This window comes from Hesperophylax consimilis, chromosome 3 (assembly GCF_061612785.1).
Source record: "Hesperophylax consimilis isolate HC1 chromosome 3, BYU_Hcon_1.0, whole genome shotgun sequence".
In the NCBI taxonomy this organism is placed as follows: Eukaryota; Metazoa; Arthropoda; class Insecta; order Trichoptera; family Limnephilidae; genus Hesperophylax; species Hesperophylax consimilis.
This window is the reverse complement of record NC_142838.1, coordinates 12136896-12155835: the sequence shown is the minus strand read 5'-3', so window position 1 is coordinate 12155835 and position 18940 is coordinate 12136896. Positions and strand designations below refer to the sequence as shown.

The 18940-nt window shown below is 34.9% G+C and overlaps 2 protein-coding genes across 4 annotated transcripts in view; both read right to left on the bottom strand.

Annotated features, from left to right (window-relative positions):
- Positions 1-15: 15 nt before the first annotated feature.
- On the bottom strand, positions 16-2960 carry LOC149424950 (ARL14 effector protein-like). The gene is made up of 3 exons (XM_089650870.1): positions 2641-2960; positions 1575-1718; positions 16-168 (listed from the first exon to the last, which is right to left on the bottom strand). Exons 1-3 carry the CDS (start codon positions 2736-2738, stop codon positions 90-92), a joined length of 321 nt encoding a protein of 106 aa, XP_089506996.1. The 5' UTR covers positions 2739-2960; the 3' UTR covers positions 16-89.
- A 2824-nt stretch (positions 2961-5784) lies between these two features.
- LOC149424948 (cytosolic carboxypeptidase 1-like) overlaps positions 5785-18940 on the bottom strand; it is a 190984-nt gene continuing 177828 nt past the window's right edge. For 2 of the 3 annotated variants that reach the window (XM_089648199.1, XM_089648213.1), the window contains 3 exons: positions 13699-13875; positions 10853-10968; positions 5785-6356 (listed from right to left, as the gene is read on the bottom strand). In XM_089648199.1, coding sequence (XP_089504325.1) covers positions 6284-6356; positions 10853-10968; positions 13699-13875 — 366 coding nt within the window. In that variant the 3' untranslated portion in view covers positions 5785-6283. Of the gene's footprint in view, positions 6357-9927; positions 10147-10852; positions 10969-13698; positions 13876-18940 lie in introns of all 3 variants that reach the window. The other variant, XR_016304993.1, reaches the window with a different exon arrangement.

The following is an 18940-nucleotide window of genomic DNA, read 5'->3' as shown; positions in this document are numbered from 1 at the left end:
CAATTTTTTTTATTTTATTTTATTCCAAAAAAACAACAATTACATATTCATAATGCTAGATCTCTAATTCCTTAAAACAATTGATTCTTCTACGGCTTATTCTTATTTTTGACGTGGAAATCATTTCCTTCAATCTCTATTTTATCATACATCCATTTACGGTTGATTCTGAAAAGAAAACAAAATACATTTAATTGAAAAATTTTTTTTTTTTAAATAAGTAGATTAAAGTTTATTTAAATGTGTAAAGCAAAATCGGTTTCCCTATTATGCATTTCATTTCTATCAACAAAAACATTAAAATGCTAAAAAATATTACGAGGAACCTGGTAAATTCAGAGCTATTATGACTTCCTCCCCCCAGGATTAAAGCCATTAATTTTATTTCTAATTAACATTATTATTTAAAAAAATTCTATAATAAATACTTTATATTGCAACATAATAACCTTGTTCACACAGCACTCCTGGCATTCGAGGGAGTTTGCAATCAATGATAATTTTTTTTGCATTCGAAAGTGCATGAAATCAGGAATTGTGACCATAATAATATATTCTGGCCGTTTATCAATATTTAACTATTGCATGACGCCTGTCCGCGCTTCTCTAGCTCATTCGTTGCACGCCTCTTGGAGTTTGGACTAAGCTTTCTAAAAAATTTATTGTCACCGTGGAAAAGTCACTAACTAACAAATTGGCAGTTTTGAGATTCATAGATGAGATAATGGGTGTTTTGTGGTTATAATTTTAAATGTCTATTTATCCCGGCATGAGTGAGGTCGGGTATGTCATACCCGGGAAGTTTTTTAATGTTAATAAGTGGGAGGGAGGTGCAGTGTTGAGTTTAGTGTTGCGCCGGCGTCAGCGAGAGATACATGTGCACAAAGGTGGCTGGGGTACGTCATACCCGACCTCGTAGTCTGTGTCATATTTTTTATAGATATAGTTATTTATAGTATATTATTATTATTCTTTAATATATTTTTTATTTCCATTTTTATAATTTGAAGAAACTTTAGTTAAGTCGATTAACCAAAGAAGTTGTAATTTTGTTAGAATTTTATATGAAAAATGTAAAATAACTACCAAAACTTGTACATTTTCAAAGAAAATATAGACACTTAAAGATAGTATTTTATTTGCTCATCTTGTTGAATGGATACTATTATTTATCCCAAGTTAAAAAAAACTTAATTGTGTATATATTTTTTATTTTTATAGTATCAAAAAGTCAGCATCAAAGTTTCGGTTATATCCTACCCACCTCATAGCTGGTGTAACAATTTCTTATCTCATTCACGCCGGGTTAAGGGTGATAATAAAAGTGTTCATTACTTTAATAATAACGGTTTTATTCATTAAGTCTAAGGACAGGTTGTTTCACAGAATCTGAACAATTCACAACATTAATTTTCAGCTTCTGTGAAAGTTCTATTAAGTTTTGTTATTATATCATTATGAGCCAGTTGCTTCACAGAACTGAAATAATAACAGAACATAAAATTTGAAGAATTATACAATTTCTGTGAAACAACCCGACTTTCACTACTGAAAACAATAGTAAGGAAACTCACCGGCACTCGTGTCCACACTTGTTAGAGCGGCACTTGGGACACGGGAAGTGACATCCCGGACACGTATTGTCCAGGCAGTCGCACACATCCTCGCCCGTGGCAGAAAGACGCCCGCGATCGTCATACAGGTTCTGTGTCTTACCACTGAAATTTCAAAAGTAATGTGTAACAGAATATAATATTCCAGATACTAGAAGAGTGCAGGTGATTTAATTACAAGGAAATTTTTTGATTAGAAATAATACACAATATGAAACTATATCAGTTGCTATTTTGAACATAATTATTATATTATAATATAACAACTCTAAGATTATTGATGAATTTTAATTTACAAAATGTGGAGCAGATAAAATGAAGAAAAAAGTGCAAGGAGAATTTATGACGTGAATGTTTATGGTAGAAGTCAGGGATGCCTGAGGAAGTGACGGCATAATCAAGTGAGTAAGGCCATGTCAAGAGTCAGAACAACAGAAAAGTGTGCAAGAGACGATGTATGAATGTGATTGAAGCAAGGAGTGTGTGCAAATACAAGTTTGGCGGTCCATCCTCTCTGGATTCCCTTTCAGAGAAACGGCGTGATGGTTAGCGCCCTTCAGGTGTTTTTGCACAAAAACGGCGCTATACAAGTCATCCAAGTATTATTATTATTATTATTAGGTTAAGAATGGTAGAAGATAATTCCACAAAGATTAATGATTTTTTTAGGTTTTTCTAGTCCAGAAAGGCACGCTAACAAAAGCGGTTTTAAAGTTATTTGTCGATTGGGTAAATATTTACCTACGACTACCGTTTTTACTACTACAAAAAATTGCCCCTTTAATAACGCCTGCTCGCGTCCCCTTTAGAGTTATATCCCAGTTTTCAAGTAGTTTGTGGGCTACGCTAGGTTTGTATAGACTGGTTTGTGATTTAATTCTACCTAATCCAACCTAACCTAACATGTACGGAATATTTTCTCAAACGGTAGTCGTAGGTAAATAATTACCGTCGATTGTAGAGTAATGCATGCATGGAAAAGTATCGCTGAGGATGTTCCTGACAACAACAAAAAACAATAACAAACCTGTAAAACTTTCTAGAAGTCTTGCGCTTTTCTCTGGCTGAAGTTTCTGGGTCAAAGTCGTCCAAAAATTTATTATTTAGCGCTTTGAGGTTCGGCATAATAATATTTGAGGGTATAAATTATTGGCAAACAGGTGTCGTTATTACTTTCAATTGTATATTATAAATAAAAACTATAATGGATATAACGTAGATTGCATAGATATACCCATAAATAAACCACTCACGATATACCGATAGACAATTATTAGCATAAATAAGCAACTCACATTCGTAGATTGTAAAATGACAACGAAAGACAACAATGACAATAACGACAAAAATGACAGATACATTGAGTGTTACTAGTACTTGAAAAATTGCGGTTGTATTTTACCCAATATTAAGTAAGTACGTACCTTCCTCGAATATTTTCAGTTTCCGCAAGGAAACAATGGATTTTAGTAATAATTTGGTTAAAAACCTGAATAATTTAATGTCTTTTCTTAAATTTACTGTAATTTTAAAATAGTTCTTAAGCTAGTTTTTTCATTTATTTATTTTTTAACTAAACCCAAACTAAGAACCAAAAAACTATTTTATGATTATTGGTTCATATTCTGAAAACTTAAATACATACTTATTATCTAACCACCACGAAGTGTTTTTTAATAAAAGTGCGTATTAAACGTGTTCCTATTTTCTACGTCATATTTTATCACGTCAACTGACGTCATCATGTATTTTTTTGCCTCAGCTGAGTGTCATGAGTGGTCATGAGTAGTACCATCATGGCAACTACTTCAATGAAAACATGTATTAAGGCGATGAACTACGTAGTAATGCAAAATCATGTGTTTTTGGTTTGAACATTTGGTCGCCTAGAAATGTTTCAGATGCTTTAAATAAATACCGCGAGTATAATACATCTTGGCCTTTGAAATAATCGAGTATTTTTTACATAAGACTTTTTATAAGCCCAGAAAAAATGATTTATAAGGCCTGTGAAAACTGCTTTAAAGTTCGATATTTCCTACTTACGAACCCATTTTCGGTTATGATTTTAATATGTAATGTGGCGAATTAACTTATTTATAAAATTATCGGATAAAATTTAAATATTTATGCCTGAACATCCACAAAATAAAATAAAAGGAACTTTTTTGCCATGTTTTTTTCTTGTCTAAATCAAAACAGCTGGATGGTGTTAAGCGGGAATTTAAGCCTTATCACCATCTACGTAAGGAGTGTTATTGACGGCGGCGGCTCGATTCAAAATATTACACGACGTAGTGCATCGCCTTAAGTGGTCGGATCATAATATGATGTTTAAATTTATGGATCTATACCAAAGCCATCCCTGTCTTTGGGATCAGAAGAAAGAAGTTACAAAAATAGGAAACCCGTGATCGTGTCTTCAATTAATAATTTTATATGTTACTGTCACTTAGTAGTTATTATTATTAAATAGCACGTCTAAAAATAATAATAAAAAAATCTTTTTTTACCTTCATAACCAATTTTAGGGCATCAACTATTGCAACAAACCTTTTATAAAAAATGATATCGTATTTTTTGGAACTCTGTACATATTAGCAAGACTTGAAAAAGAATCCCCCGTTGCCAGGTATCTTGGGATAATTTGGGTTTTGCCAGGACAGCCACGCGCATCGGTGTGCTATTTTAGGACAGGACACCGTTATCGGAAGAACATCAAATTGTTCTTTCGAAATTCGCAAATAGTTGCGATAGCCTTCGGCATCTTCTAACGTCATCTCTCTCAATGTAGTTTATCCCAATTCGTTTCACCTTATAATCCATTTTCTGGCTCACATACGACGTTTTCGGTTGGATTATAGAGAACGTTGTATAGGTATTTATAACAAATACCCTTTAATATTAGTTTTAGGGAATTTATTTATAATTAGTTTGAAGATAATTCTTTTACCTATTTTTGGCGCCATAATTTCCTTTGGCCGTCCTTGTGTGCGGAGACTCAATTAGAACATGTTCCATTGCCGGTCACGTGACCTATTCGCTCCAACACAGCGCCACTGTCGCTTCGTCAGACATCTCAAATCGCTGGTCGCTTTCTCAAGTTATTTTTTTCGAATCAGTTGGTTGTTTAATGTATTTTTCGATAGGGCATTTATCAGGTCATTAGGGCATTTCACTCGCTACTTCCTACTCGTAGTTTTAGTAGCTATGTAAGGCTATGGCTCTCTACTAGCGACTACAAAAAAAGTAGCGATGGCTCGCCTCGGTAACGTAGCAGCGACAAAATAGCCTCGTCTGATACAGGCTTAAGTAGGTACCTACCACTGAGGCTGTGATCTTAAATAGGTACCTACCTATGTTAACATATTTTTATGAGAATCTATGTATTCTAGAGATTGTATCTGTACCATTATATTCTTTCAAATAATAATAAAATATCAATATAATATACCAAATCTAAAGCGCGCTCTACACTCGCGGCGCGAACGGCCGCGATGGCCGCGAAACACGAGTGTGGATCTTGTTCACGCCTTCGCAATCTTCGCATTCGCGCTTCGCGCCATTCCCCGATTTTTGTCGGGTTTTTGGCCCGCGACAAAGGGTTTGCGGCGAACAAGACTGAAGCTTTGCGAGTGTGGATGGACACAGTTCACGCGCGGATCGCGGCGTATATTCACGGCGTGAATTCACGGCGCGACTTCGCGCGCGAATGTAGAGCCAGCTTAACGGACGAGATGATACCGCCACCTATTGGTGAAACGAGTAAACTTTCACATGTCTGGAACTGTATTGTACAATGAAGATAAGAAAGCAACAATTTTACACAGATGTCCGGGGTGAAGAAAATTTATTACAATATTCAGATAATAAAGGAAGGTATTATAAATACAGCTACAATTCAGTGGTAATAATAGAATTTAAGATCTAAAAAGTTATCTGTGCTGGATGCCAAATAAAGGAGAACTTTTTCCAATACACAAAGTGACTCCCCCGACTGCATAGACAAATATATCGATCGGTTTTAAACTTATTTGAAAGAAACACACCTACTCTTGTGTTGTAATATATCCTTAAAGATAGGTACAGTTTAAAATGAAACATTGCATAAAGTGAACACATCTTTATTGAAAAAAGTCAATTTCATCACAAGAAAATACTCAAAAATAAAATAAATTATTAAATAGACAATTACATTCATTCACAACACGTAATATAACATAAGTATGGAATTCATCAATTTCATTATGGAAGGACAGGGATCACGGAGCATCAACATTAAAGGGACATCAATATTATTATTAAATGTATATTTTATTAATTGTTAGGTAGTTTTAAAAGTTGATGAGAACCCAGATCTAGTGATTTAATAGAAATTTATTTAAGCAATTTATAATCATTTGGAATATAAAGTTCAATGAGAAGCGCAATTTAGAAACAGGTTTATTTATTTTTTATTGGTTATATATTCTTTCCAAAACTTTTTTTTCTAGAGGCTTTAGCAACATGATAAATTCCTAAATTATTATGCATTAAAATATTAGTTCACTACGAATGTCTAATTGACAGAATTTTCTATGTACAATATTAATACTGTTTTAGTCGATGTCCTAGAAGAACGGGTTTAGTTTTGAAGGATCTGCCCTGACAGGTTTGTTTGAAGGACCTGTTTAAACAAAGTCCTCCTCTGAATCCGACAGGGGGCTCTCTCCACTCGACCCCTCGCTGGACTCGTATTTGCCCCTAAACGACAAGCAGGTTTATTAAAACATTGAAATAATAAACTTATCCACACGGTTTAGTTCAAATACACAACAATATACATCGAAATGAAACAGTGATTATAATATTATCACATATTATATACAATACAGAGTAAAGGAACGTTCTTGACTTACTTTAAACACTGATTCCTGACATTATTTGGAGTAAAAAATGTAAATTAAATTTTGGTCTACGGTGATATTTTTTTGAGGTTTTTTGTTTTTGTTTTTTTAAAAAAAAAAACATATAATATCGGTAGGAATTGGGTATCTAGGGATGATACGAGGGATTTGACGGTTAATCGGCTGAATTGCCGGTGACGACTTGTGGAAGAATTAAAAAAAACAACATAACAGTCGCCGGAGACCAAAATTTCATTTTCATTTTTTACTCCAAATAATATCAGGACTCACTTATTAAATTAAGCCAAGTACGTCTCTTAACACCCGTACATTAAACATGGCATTCATGTATTACAAGTATTATGTTTCCTGTAAATAAGATGATGAACTTGTAAGATGTGCTGTTAAAAGTTATGGCATGATTTCGGTGACCACAGTTAAAGATTGTGAAAAAATATTACTTTTCAATTATGACTTCTACACGAATAATATGAATAAAGGCTAATTTATTAGAACACGTAGAAAATATGAAACATTAACTCGCAAGAGTCGGAGTGAAGTATTTCTCCAAGGAATGAACTGTGAAGTAGAGTTGCGTGACTGCAAGAAGCCCTTCACACGTGAACGACTCATCGCTAGACTAAAAATAATATAAAGCACGTTCAATTATGTTCGTGGGTTTTATGAAATTACGCAATTGGTGGAAAATTATATCAAGGAGGGGGCTAAAAGAAGGGATTACACGAAGGAATAAAGATGAATTCTGAAAACTATTAAGGGCAGGTCAAACATTTAAACAACAGCCTTCATAATGATAATTGAAAGGGTATTTCTGATGTTTTATAAACAATATGTTTGCACTAAAACTTTGCAAGACGATGTCATCGAATTTTATTGCGTACGAGTGACATAGTGTAATGTTTAACCTATGTAAATGTTAGGCGGCGCGTTATGTCGGAATAGTGAAAAACTGGGCGTAGGGCCGACTTAATTATTCCAACGATGAACCGACGCGTAACAATCTAATAAATGAATATACTGCATTATGCTCATCACAAATATTCGCTTTGTGTTAAAAAATAATACCAGCGCCTAAAGATATATGTATAGAAACATTAATATTTTATAAAAATAAACACGATCTAGAAGGTACTTGCAAACTTTATTTGGAAATCCGAAACCAAACCACACACTGAATCTGTACGAGAACCAAGTAACATTCTTGCAATCTCTAGCAGTAGCTTTATGAACACATTTTTAAACACTCCGTTTAGGTTGCAGTGTCAGGTGATTAGTCATTAGGTATGTGCATTGTGCATTGTATGCCACACATGAATTATTGACAAACTGTGCATCCATGTGTCTATTGTAAGTGTGTAGGTAGTATTTACATCATTCTTTCGTGGCTTAGGTGGAATCAGGGTGCTTTCTGGTAAGAGTCTATCACTCTATAAAAGAACTCAACATGGCACTTGTTTTGAAACCAATTTGAAATATGAAAATGAAATAAATTTCTTAAGAGACTCTACCGGGTTGACGGGTTGTTTCACAGAATTTAAACAATTCATCAAATTTAAAAATTAATCAAGTTCTGTCAAAGTCCTATTTAAGTTGTGTTACTATCCAAGAACTCCGAGAAAACTGGCACCCACAGAAATTGGAATTTTAACTTTGATGAATTGTTCAAATTTTGTGAAACATCCGTCATAACAAAAGCTCACTATGATTCTATTGGTACATGTAATTTAGCCATCTGATCAAATCGGAGAAGTTTAGTAGAATATAGTGATTTTCATAAAAGCGTCCTTCATAAAAACGGTTTTCTAAGACGCGTCATGATTAGTTCTTATCAGAAAAAACGGGTTTCTTGCTAGATTCTTATGAGAGGTCACAATGGTTCTGCCAGTCATGGAAGAAAATAACTCTGTATTTTAAGCTTTCTTGTTGCGTTTTTTTGATTGACATTGACGATATTGGTTCTCATTTTAAACAAAAATTAGAAAATTAGAATGGGCATAATGTCGCCATTCAACCAAAATTGTAAAACTGAAATGCATAATTTATTCGCTAGAAGGTTTTTCGATATTGGCAGCATCGTGACGAAGAGATTTTACTGGGTCAAACATTTATCCATAAAAGGATCAGCAAGGTGTTATGGCAAATAAATACGGGTCTCTCTGGAATAAAATGTAATTATAATAAACAATGCTAATAAAGCGTTGTTGAGACCGGAAACCCGGGGTTACAGCTGCGAGGTGTTTGTTGGAGGAGTTGGGTGTTGGCAGTGGTTTCTGAGAAGAGTCAGTTGATTGACAAACCCCGCCGGAAGCCGGACTCCCCGCGGAATATTAATCGGAGACTGAAACACCCACAATGGGATATAAATCTAGAAAAATATGCCTATTCGTATGTACTACGTAAGCCAGACAGCCGCTGGCCGAGTTGGATGACTGGAGATATCCGACGGGTGAATCTCCCACTCTTATTTTTAGAAGTGATGAAATACACTATCATCCAGTTAACAAAACATCTCACCATGGTTTGTTTGAATTTTATACTATGGCGTAGGTGTGTTGTATAGTTATCACGAACGCAGATCAAATCAACGATCATTCATAATATAACAAGACGACGAGTTATTAAACTGTTGATTCGTGGTGGGAATTAATTTGCCATACTGCAATTAATGTCAGTTACAACTTTTTTCCTATTATTTTAGACTGGTCCTGTTTCACCCAAAAATGAAAAATTTAAGAATTTAGGATAAAATACATTTTAATAATATTTGGGAAAGGGATGAAAATCAATGATTCTACTCGTAGAAAAATGAATATTGCTAATTCATGAATCTCTACAAATTATCGGTAAACGTGTTCCGATGTCGGAATAATACATCATAACGAAATGCGAAAATATTCAAATATTCACTGTGTTCTGACATCGTATAATATATTCGTAATTTACAAAAAGTTTATCACGAAACCTGTTAATTCATTCGTTAAGGAATTTAACCGAATAATTACAAGAGATTCTTGATTAATTAGCAATACTGATTTTTCTCAATGTTTTTTATATTTTTTAGAAGTAGAGAAGAGTTGTACATTTAAAAAAATATATTAATTACAAGTGTTTTGGGTATCAGCGTTTGGAAGTGTGATGTAGATACCTAGTTTGTTGAGTGTCTAGTGTTCTGAAAAGTTTAGAGTTAACACAAAAAAAACATGTACACAATAACAGCACCAAAACACAATTTGTGATTGAATGTGTTTCCATTTAAGGAATGTCAGAAAGCAAACTCACACTAAAAAACTGTTCTTGCTCTGTACATAATTAATGTCTTGCCTTGTATTGTGTTAGTCTCAATCTGCAGTAGTACTAGTAGTAGTATTATCGCAATACCTATAGTCATAAAATATAAAGATACATACTACAAGTCGGTGTAAGTTAGAGCGGGAACATTTGCCTTTAAGTGATTATTAAATTTTGTACTAAACAGAAGGATGAAAATACAAAAAGGCACGGATTCTCCGAAAGGTAATTTAGTGTTAAATGTTCTCTTTTGCAGCAGGATGGCCTATCATGCGTTCTTAACGAAGTAAAGCACCGGAGGTTGGAATCTAACCCTTGTTAGCGTCATCAGAGAGGTCCTATAATTAAAGCACAACCTGCTTAAGCAAACTTCTAAAATTGGAGAATACAGACAAATAGAAAGCACATTTATTAGACAAGGTACTAGATATTATGCAAATCTGCCTAGATTCTAGGGACTAAACACTACTGAAAGAAAGCACCAGAGGTTGTACTCTAACACTCTTGTTAACATCATCTATGAATTCGTACATTAGCAAAGCCCGCTTAGGCAAATGTCTAAAATGTGATAATACAGACACATATAAAGCACATTAGACAAGGCACTAGGTATTATGAAAACTACCTAGATTCTAATGACTAAACAGTAATTAAATAAAGCACCGGAGGTTGTAATCTAACACTTGTTAACATAATCAATTCCTATAATAACACAGCCCGCTTAGGCAAATGTATAAAATGGGAGAATACAAACAAATAGAAAGCACAGTAGGTAAAGTACTAGAATTTTTAGTGTCATCAAAGAAGTCCTAAAGGTAGATAACTAAAGTACAATCTGCTTCTAAACAGGAGAATACAGACAAATAGAAAACACAGTAGGTGAAATCTTAACAAGGTACTAGAGATGAGAGAGTGGTCACTTGACTAGATATATGTTTAGAATAGGTAAAATGTAATATGTTAAAATAGGTAAAAAATAATATGTTAGAATGAGAAAAAGTAATATGTTAGAATAGGTGAAAGGTAATATGTTAGGTAACTAACCCGCCCTGTTCGATGAGGAGCCGAAGGTCTGCCGGAATGTCTTCGGTGAGAGCGTCTAGAGAGGCGCACAAGTCATGTCCCACCTTCTGCAGGTGCTGGGTGTTTACTTGCAAGCCCTGTCAATTATTGTTTCACAAGAAATTGCAAAGCGTTAAATACCCAATTAAATAAATCTATTCACGAGACTGATGGGCAAAGCACGTTTTGTGCATAAATACTCTCGTGCAATTAAAACATCGTTTATTTTGATCAGTTTGAGCGAGATGAAACATTAAGGTATTTGCATTTCATCTCGTTCATATGCTGAACATAATATTATTATATCATACGTTTTGTAAATGAAAACGTGTACGGTTTTTCTCATAATTAAGATTAGCAAGAGTAGAAAGGTTTTTTAAATTTCAAGTCGAACCAGCAAAACTGGTCAAGGGGTTATATTAAAAACAATTGACTGATAGTTTTTAGCCAAACCACATACGAATTATTGCTAAAATAGGTTCTATTAAAAACTAACCGCCACTAACTGCAAGATTTCAAGGGCTCAAATGTAAGCTATTGCATTTGCGAAATGTTACAGAAAAGCAGAAATAATTTAATGCCCCCAAACTGAAAGCGAACACGTGATAATACAAACGGTTATTCCCTTTTCCATTGATAATGTATAATGTGCAAAATAAATATTCCGATTCGGAATACACCAAAAAGTCGAAATACCTGAATAATGTGGACATGCGGTAGTTTACGTCGGAGCCACAGATTTGCCAAAGGCTGAGGGGTTTTAATTAAAACCAATAACTAACTTAGCATGACGCCGATTCCCCGAAGGAGCAGGCAGAGAGGATGGACCGCCAAACAACTAGGTCTTGGCACACACTCCTTGCTTCATTCACATTCATACATCGTCTCATAAATACCACTCTGTTATTCTTGACTCTTGACATATCCCGACTCGACCCGGGGCATTTGATACACTTAATAAATTCATTTGTTCTTGTTTATCCCAGATCTCAGTGAGGGTGGTGCAATTCCACGAATTCCATATAATTCCATACGAACCAAATTCATTTTTAGAAAACGAATTTTATAAAATATATTATGATAAAACTATACTAACAGACCGAACGATTAGTCATAATAGACCCGATATAGACATGACAAAATTAAAAAAATAACTTATATCATTGATGTCGCTATTCCAAATTCCTGTAATATTAAAAAATCTGTTAATGAAAAAATAAGAAAATACACAGATTTAGGAAATGAGATAAAAAGAATTTGGCATTCTCAGACTATAAAAATATTACCATTCGTTATTTCGGCTACTGGCATTATACCTAGCTCTCTCATTAAAAATTTAGGCGTATTAGATCTATCAAAAAATTTATATATAAAAATGCAAAATCAGTCATTTTAAATACATGTAGGATAACGAAAGATTTTTTAAATATTTATGTTGAGGGATCAGTAGGATTTATAGGCCCTGTTAGGAGTTCTGCCGAGCCGAACCCTCTGATATGAAAATATCTGGAGTCGATGAATTATTTTCCCATTTGATCTCTGGTGATTTGACGTGTTGTTCTTGTATTGTTTTGTATTTATTTTGCTTATATAATGCACGTGCACAATGTTGATTGACTAGATGATCATTTGTGGAAAAGTGCGTGGAAGGGTTTAGTTTTTCCTATGGGGAAGATTTAACCCGGACATAAAATCGGAAAAGAAATTAAAAATAAGTTAAACATTTAGACATCTATGAGATCAGTAAAAGATTTCATCGCTTGGAAATGAGACCTTGCCAGAAGTCCGGTGCTGCCATAGCAAGAGCGTTTTCGCCCGTGACTAGTCGCGTTCTGTACTTGGTGATCAGTTTTCATATTAGATATTATATATAATATCTTACAATAATACAAATGATCCAAATATTATTATTACAGCGCCGCTTTAGTGAAAACTCAACCGAAGGGCGCTGTACGAATATACACAGATAATATAATGTAAGAAATTATGGTTAACAGACTGCATCCACTCCACACCAGGTCAACGATCAATAATTTTAAAATACACTTACCTTTGACCAATGAACGCGATGTTGCTTTAAAAAAATGATTGATTGTCCCCGAATTCTCCTACCATTCACATTCGCGTCAAATATTCTTCACACCTTTCTTCGTTCATCTGCTCTATACCTAAGCCAAAAACTTATAAGCAATCAATTCTTAATCTTACTCATTACACTTACATCAGCCTTGCATTATTTTCGAATCACCACATTTTTAACACGGCCACGCATGGTTTTAACACACATGTTTTTACCACACAAACGCCTCAGGGGTCTTAGTTCTACATCAATCAGTCTACTTTCGTTCTTCCTCTTACAGTTCCATGCCTAACTTACGAACATCAGGGTTGGTTGGCGCCAAAAAAACAACACAATAGCTTTTGCACGATGATGTCTCTCAGCCTGCAGAACTAACACTCCAGAAGATAGGTGGAAACTTGAGGAACTTGGAACTTATTTGGCAGACAAGAGAAATGCCCATCTCGGGCACGATCCCACTGAGAGACAGCCTGGGATCTCACTACCACGCAAACTCTGGTCCTCCATCAATAGAATAAGGTGCTCCCACAGCCGTTGTGCCTACATGACGCATAGGCATTAAAGAGTAGGCAATGTGTGAATGCGGTGCTGCGCAGGCCACCACACATGTGGCGACCGAACGCCCGTTGATTGCTCTGTTCATTCCCTGGCTGGATTGATTAGGTCCACATAGCGACGATGCCCGAGGCCCTAGACTGGCTTGCATACCTAATCGACATAAGTTTAGTAGTAAAGCAAGTAGAGTGACCTTGAAGGGTCCCTGGTCGAAGCCGCAGAAGGTGGCCTCCAGGGTGTAAGAGCGGGGGATGCGCAGCTGTCGCCAGACTGTGACGCGCGCGGTGGCCTCCCTCTCCCGCTCCACCCGGAAACTGCAGCTGTCCAGCGAAAAGCTGCTGCAGAACCTGTGCATCAGCACCGGCAGGTCCTACCAGACACAATAAAAAATATAATATTATCAAAAATACACTCTGTAAACGGTGGTATGACGAAATTCACAAATAAAAACGTAACCTAACCTAAATTTGTTTTATATACATTACATTTTATTATTTGTTTTATTTAAACACTAAAATTTAAACCTATAAAAAACAGATTTTTTGAGTGTGTGTGACAAATAAAATTTTTATTAAAAAAAAAACAGAAGTTGGGTGGGTTAGGTTTTTTAACGTTACGTATAATTACAGTAGGGGAAGTTTAAGTAAGCGTAATTCTCTTCATGTGTAGTTTGGTCCATGTGTAATTCTGGCAGTGTAATATTGGTATGTAAGTGAAATTCACGCCTATTTAATTCGGTCAAAAAATCTAGAAATGTAATAAAATGGATCTAAAAATTTTCATGGTAAAACCGATTTTAGAACGAAATATAATAGATTAAAAAAGGGGTTATTTTTGTCTTCCGAATCTAACACATTGGTCTGGACTGGAAAAATGACAAAACTTTTATGTAGAATTTAAAAAAAATGCTAAAAGTGCGTTTTTCTTCAGTATAGTTTTATTTTCATTTAATATCTTATAAAAAGGAAAATTGATAATATTTACTTTTAAAAAATCAACACTCCGTTTTCTGGGTCAATTGGTCGGCTAGTAACCAATATAATTTTTTTTGGTTTGAATATTTATCCTTACTCCCCAAGGACTATAGCCAACCGCGCTAACAACTGCACCAAAACCCGATTGGGTAGGATCGGCATTTATTTTTTATATTAACTGCTGTAATGACATCTAAATGCGTGATTACCTTAGTGCGAGTGTGTATACTGTATAGGGGGAGGTCCTACAGTACCGGCCGGCCTCTAGTACCAGCCAGTTACAATTTCCGAGATTCTACAACAGATGGCTCTGAGACAGTTCATGCAATACACGCAGTATGGTATCCCATGAAGATGCCCCGCTCGGCGGCGACAAGTTTCAACTAGCTTCGTGTCAGTCAGTCAGTGTTAAGATATCTGTTGGGAGGAGCGGACGTTCGCCGCACGATTAAAGTTCGGTGTGTTATTTCTATAGTTTTGAGGACGACTTCTAAAGAAGTCAAACTTGGTATGTATTGAGTGTTTATATAGCTTTTATAAAATACATTTAAAATAAATCTTTATTCGCACAGTGTCACGCTATGTCGAAATAATATTTTACTCCGTTTCCTGCAGTACCGGCCACAAAATTGTCCTCCAGTACTGGCCACTATTTAAATTAATGTTTGTGTGATTAATTTTACTTTGAGGTACACAAAGATGCCAGACCAGGAAGATATTAGTCAGACGAAGAAGAAAAAGGGGACCTGGGATCCTAACAATTTGCGAAAAGCCGTGGAAAAGGTGCTGAGTAAATGAATATGCTGGAACAGAAAAAGGCAGATAAAATGTGTGCTGAATCAGTTAAGCGAGGCAAGCGTTTGCTTTCAGGAAAAGATGTTGCCAAAAATAGTACAAAAAACAAAAAAATTGTCAACAGTCTCCCAATACACCAACTCAAGAAGATACAGTCTGCCCATTGTGTCTAGAGTCTCATGACGAAGACTGGATTCAATGCGGAAATTGTAAGATCTGGATACACGAGGCCTGCGCCAACGTTTCAGAGACATCAGCTATATATATTTGCGATTATTGTCTTGGATAAATTTAATGTTTCATTTTTTTGCTATTATTTTTTATGTTTAGCGATTATTACCTTGGATAAATATTGAATTTTTAGCTGGCCGGTACTGGAGGCCAATTTTTTAAATGTCGTTTTTTCATGTTCTTACAATTTTATTAATAAAGTTGACTGTTTCTAAATATATCGATATTTTATTATTTCTATTTATAGTAAAAGAGTTCCTTTACACATTTCACTAGGTATTTTGCACATAAGCGAAAGGATTTTTATTTCATTACAAATAATCCTTAAGGTGACGGTACTAGAGGACCTCCCCCTACGTGATTGATTAAAGTTCATAGAATGAATTGCCATTGACAGCGATTCTACATATCTGCCGACTGTGCCAAGTTTCATTTTGATCAGATGTCGGGAAGTGGGTTAATTTCCACTTCCATGATTTGCATTCATTCATTAACAAAAACAAAAGTAAAATTTTTGTAGATATATTTTAAAAAGACAATTATCTCGTTTAAGTGTTTAAACAAGTTAAAAATAAAAAAAAATATTAAATTTCTTTAGAATTTGATGAAGGGTCATATCCTTTCAGGAATTTGTTCTAATTTATTTAACACCGTAAGAATTTCACTTGGACTATTGTGCTTTGAAGGGTGATCGGAACTAATTTGAATTCATCAAAGTGACAATTCAACACATTTAAAAAGTGATATAAAATCATAAAAAGTAATGAAATAATGTTAAATTATCAGGTATTCTCCAGGAATCAATTTGTTCAAATTTATTGAACTGTCTATTATTTCTGTAAATATGTAATATAAAAAATTCATTTTATATGGTCTGTAGTCTTATCATGTAATCGCTGTTTATACTCTCGTGCTAAAAGATGCTTGAGCGATTGCTTATGTGATCCTTTGAGAGGGGGACGGTAATCTCGAGAGGACTGGGTTAAGGAAAGAAAATGGTAAGAAGAATCCGGTTCATATCTGGTCACTAAACAGAGCTAAAGTCATTTATTGTATTCATTATTTTATCGACATTACATTTTTGTATAGTAAGCAAATATAATACTTAATTAATCTTTATCTTTAAATAGTATTAAACAAAATCCTTATCCACGTCTGTCTGAGCGCGTAGTTCTTTCAAACTACGCAACGGATTTCGATAGGGTTTTCACTGCAAGCATATTTTATTTATAGAAATTATAGAAAAGTCGATGTTTTGTAATCAAGTGGAAAAAATGTTTTCTGCTAACGCTGGCTAAACTTAATGAGATACATAAAAATAATGTACAATAGAATGGTATATCTTAAAAAGGCCTACAGAAAAGTCCGCGATGGTATATGTTTATCTCCCAAGGATAAGCCCCAGCAACGCCAGGTAGTACCTACGTCGGCTAGTTTATAGGTCTGCAGGCTAATTCCTAACTAGACATATATTGCCTGTTATAAGGAATTAATTATTATGTGGTGGGAATCAAAATATTGTGGTATTATTGTAACTTGTAACGTGCCTTATTTTAATAAAAATAATTATTTAATTTTGTTTATTGTTCAGTGGGTTCTTAAATTGTACTTCATATTAAGTTATGTTTTTGAACAGGTTATCGGACTGCTTTCTTTTCAGGTCAATAAGCCATTTAGTAACGTTTTGCCAATGGAAAAGGTAGGTAATTTGAGTTCTGACGGTCTTTCACAGGACTGATATTGAGTACCTAGGCACCTACCCATAGAGGTACCATATTTAAAAAAAATATATATGTATTGTTCGTGTCAGGCTACGACAATTTTTTTTTAAATATAATTTATATCAATTAGGTTTTCTTAAATAACTGATTAATCCAGAAAATGATTTCTTTGGAAACCCAATATGGAAATTACTTCTCGTAAAAACTTCACACACCACTTGCTAAAAACGAAGAGAAATAATTGCCTTAGATAATTATTAAAGAGTCTAATGTAGTCAGAACATGCCATTGATATCACGACACTATGAACTACGAACACGCAATAACGACAAAGGCACGCTGGTACTAAAAATAGACTAGCCGCCTGTCCCGGGACTTATTGACCCCAGTCCTTTCCTATTTGCGAGTCCCTTTTAATATAAATAAAGGAACAACACTTTACGATCCTCCCATTAAAAGCCGCGGCCAACAGACACGGCGCGAGCAAAAATAAACCAAAAAAGCACAAAGAAATGCGCGGGTGAGAGAACCGCGCGATGGCGGCCGCCCCATAGCGCATTAGCATCTTGCGTAGCGGGGACTCATGACCCCTTAAGACGAGACAATACCCTAAAGTAACGTCGGAATCTAAACGACGTAAGTGAAGAAGCTATGCGCAAATATATTCGACGTTCGGCCATGTGTATTGGAGAGAGAGAGCTACGGTTGAATTTTCCCCTGAAAATCTCTAAAATAAAGTGGGAATCATAATGTCATAAGTGATGAAGTCGTGTAAAAACAATGTTTGGAGTGCGGCCCGGCGTAATGAATGGACTTTTGGTCGAATTTGCCCTAGCAGGCCTAGAAAATTGATTTTTCCGTGGGGTTTATTTTAATTTTCTTATGTTTCTGATGTTTCAAGAGGGATCCCTCGGGAAGTAATTAATCGTCTAGAAAAATCTGGTCCTCACCGCTAATTTTATAGTTGAAAAACGTTTTATAAAATGTTCAAACCGTTTTACATCAAATATTTTAATGGTAAGGTACTGTTTTTATTAATCGTAAATATAAATAACTTACATTCGTAGGGATCGCACTAAAATATATATTAGTGTTACGAATTCGTCTGAATTAATTAAAATGTGAGCCTCGAGCAAAACCACCGTTGAGAGTCACGTGTCGTCTTTACGCTACTTTTCATGCGTTCCAACGGTTAAATATATAAGTAGAATTCTGCACATACTGTTTAAAAATAATATTTTTAATCATTGAAGACAGTATTAGCAACTCTCAAACAAAAATTTGAAACAGAAAAATTAGGAAGAGATTCGGTTGAATCTAGGAATTGAAACCAGGACCTCAGCCTTACCGGGGCTTTGCTCTACCACTGAGCTAATTCGACCCTATTCCCTTCGGGCATGTTTAACTATATCATACTATGACTAAGAACTACCAACATCATGTTCATTTTCAACGCATATTTTTATGTAGCAAAGCAAGATTATTCCCGAACTAATGTAATCTAGATAGTGTCTTAGATATTAAAAACATTTATTATTTTAATGTGTGACATCTATTGACTCTTCTACAAGTCTAGGATGAATATTTTTTTTATTTTTGGAATACCAAATCTGGCAAGGTTGTGATCCTGGGTTCAATTCACTAGATGCGACCAAATCCTTTTCTGATTTCTGTTTCAAATTTTCGTTTGAGAGTCGCTAATGTTGTCTTCAAT

Coding starts and splice junctions, on each gene's coding strand:
- LOC149424950 (XM_089650870.1), bottom strand. CDS start 2,738: ATGCCGAACCTCAAAGCGCTAAATAATAAATTTTTGGACGACTTTGAC. Junction 1,719..2,640: donor ACTTCTAGAAAGTTTTACAG/GTTTGTTATTGT, acceptor TTGAAATTTCAG/TGGTAAGACACAGAACCTGT. Junction 169..1,574: donor AAGTGTGGACACGAGTGCCG/GTGAGTTTCCTT, acceptor TTTTCTTTTCAG/AATCAACCGTAAATGGATGT.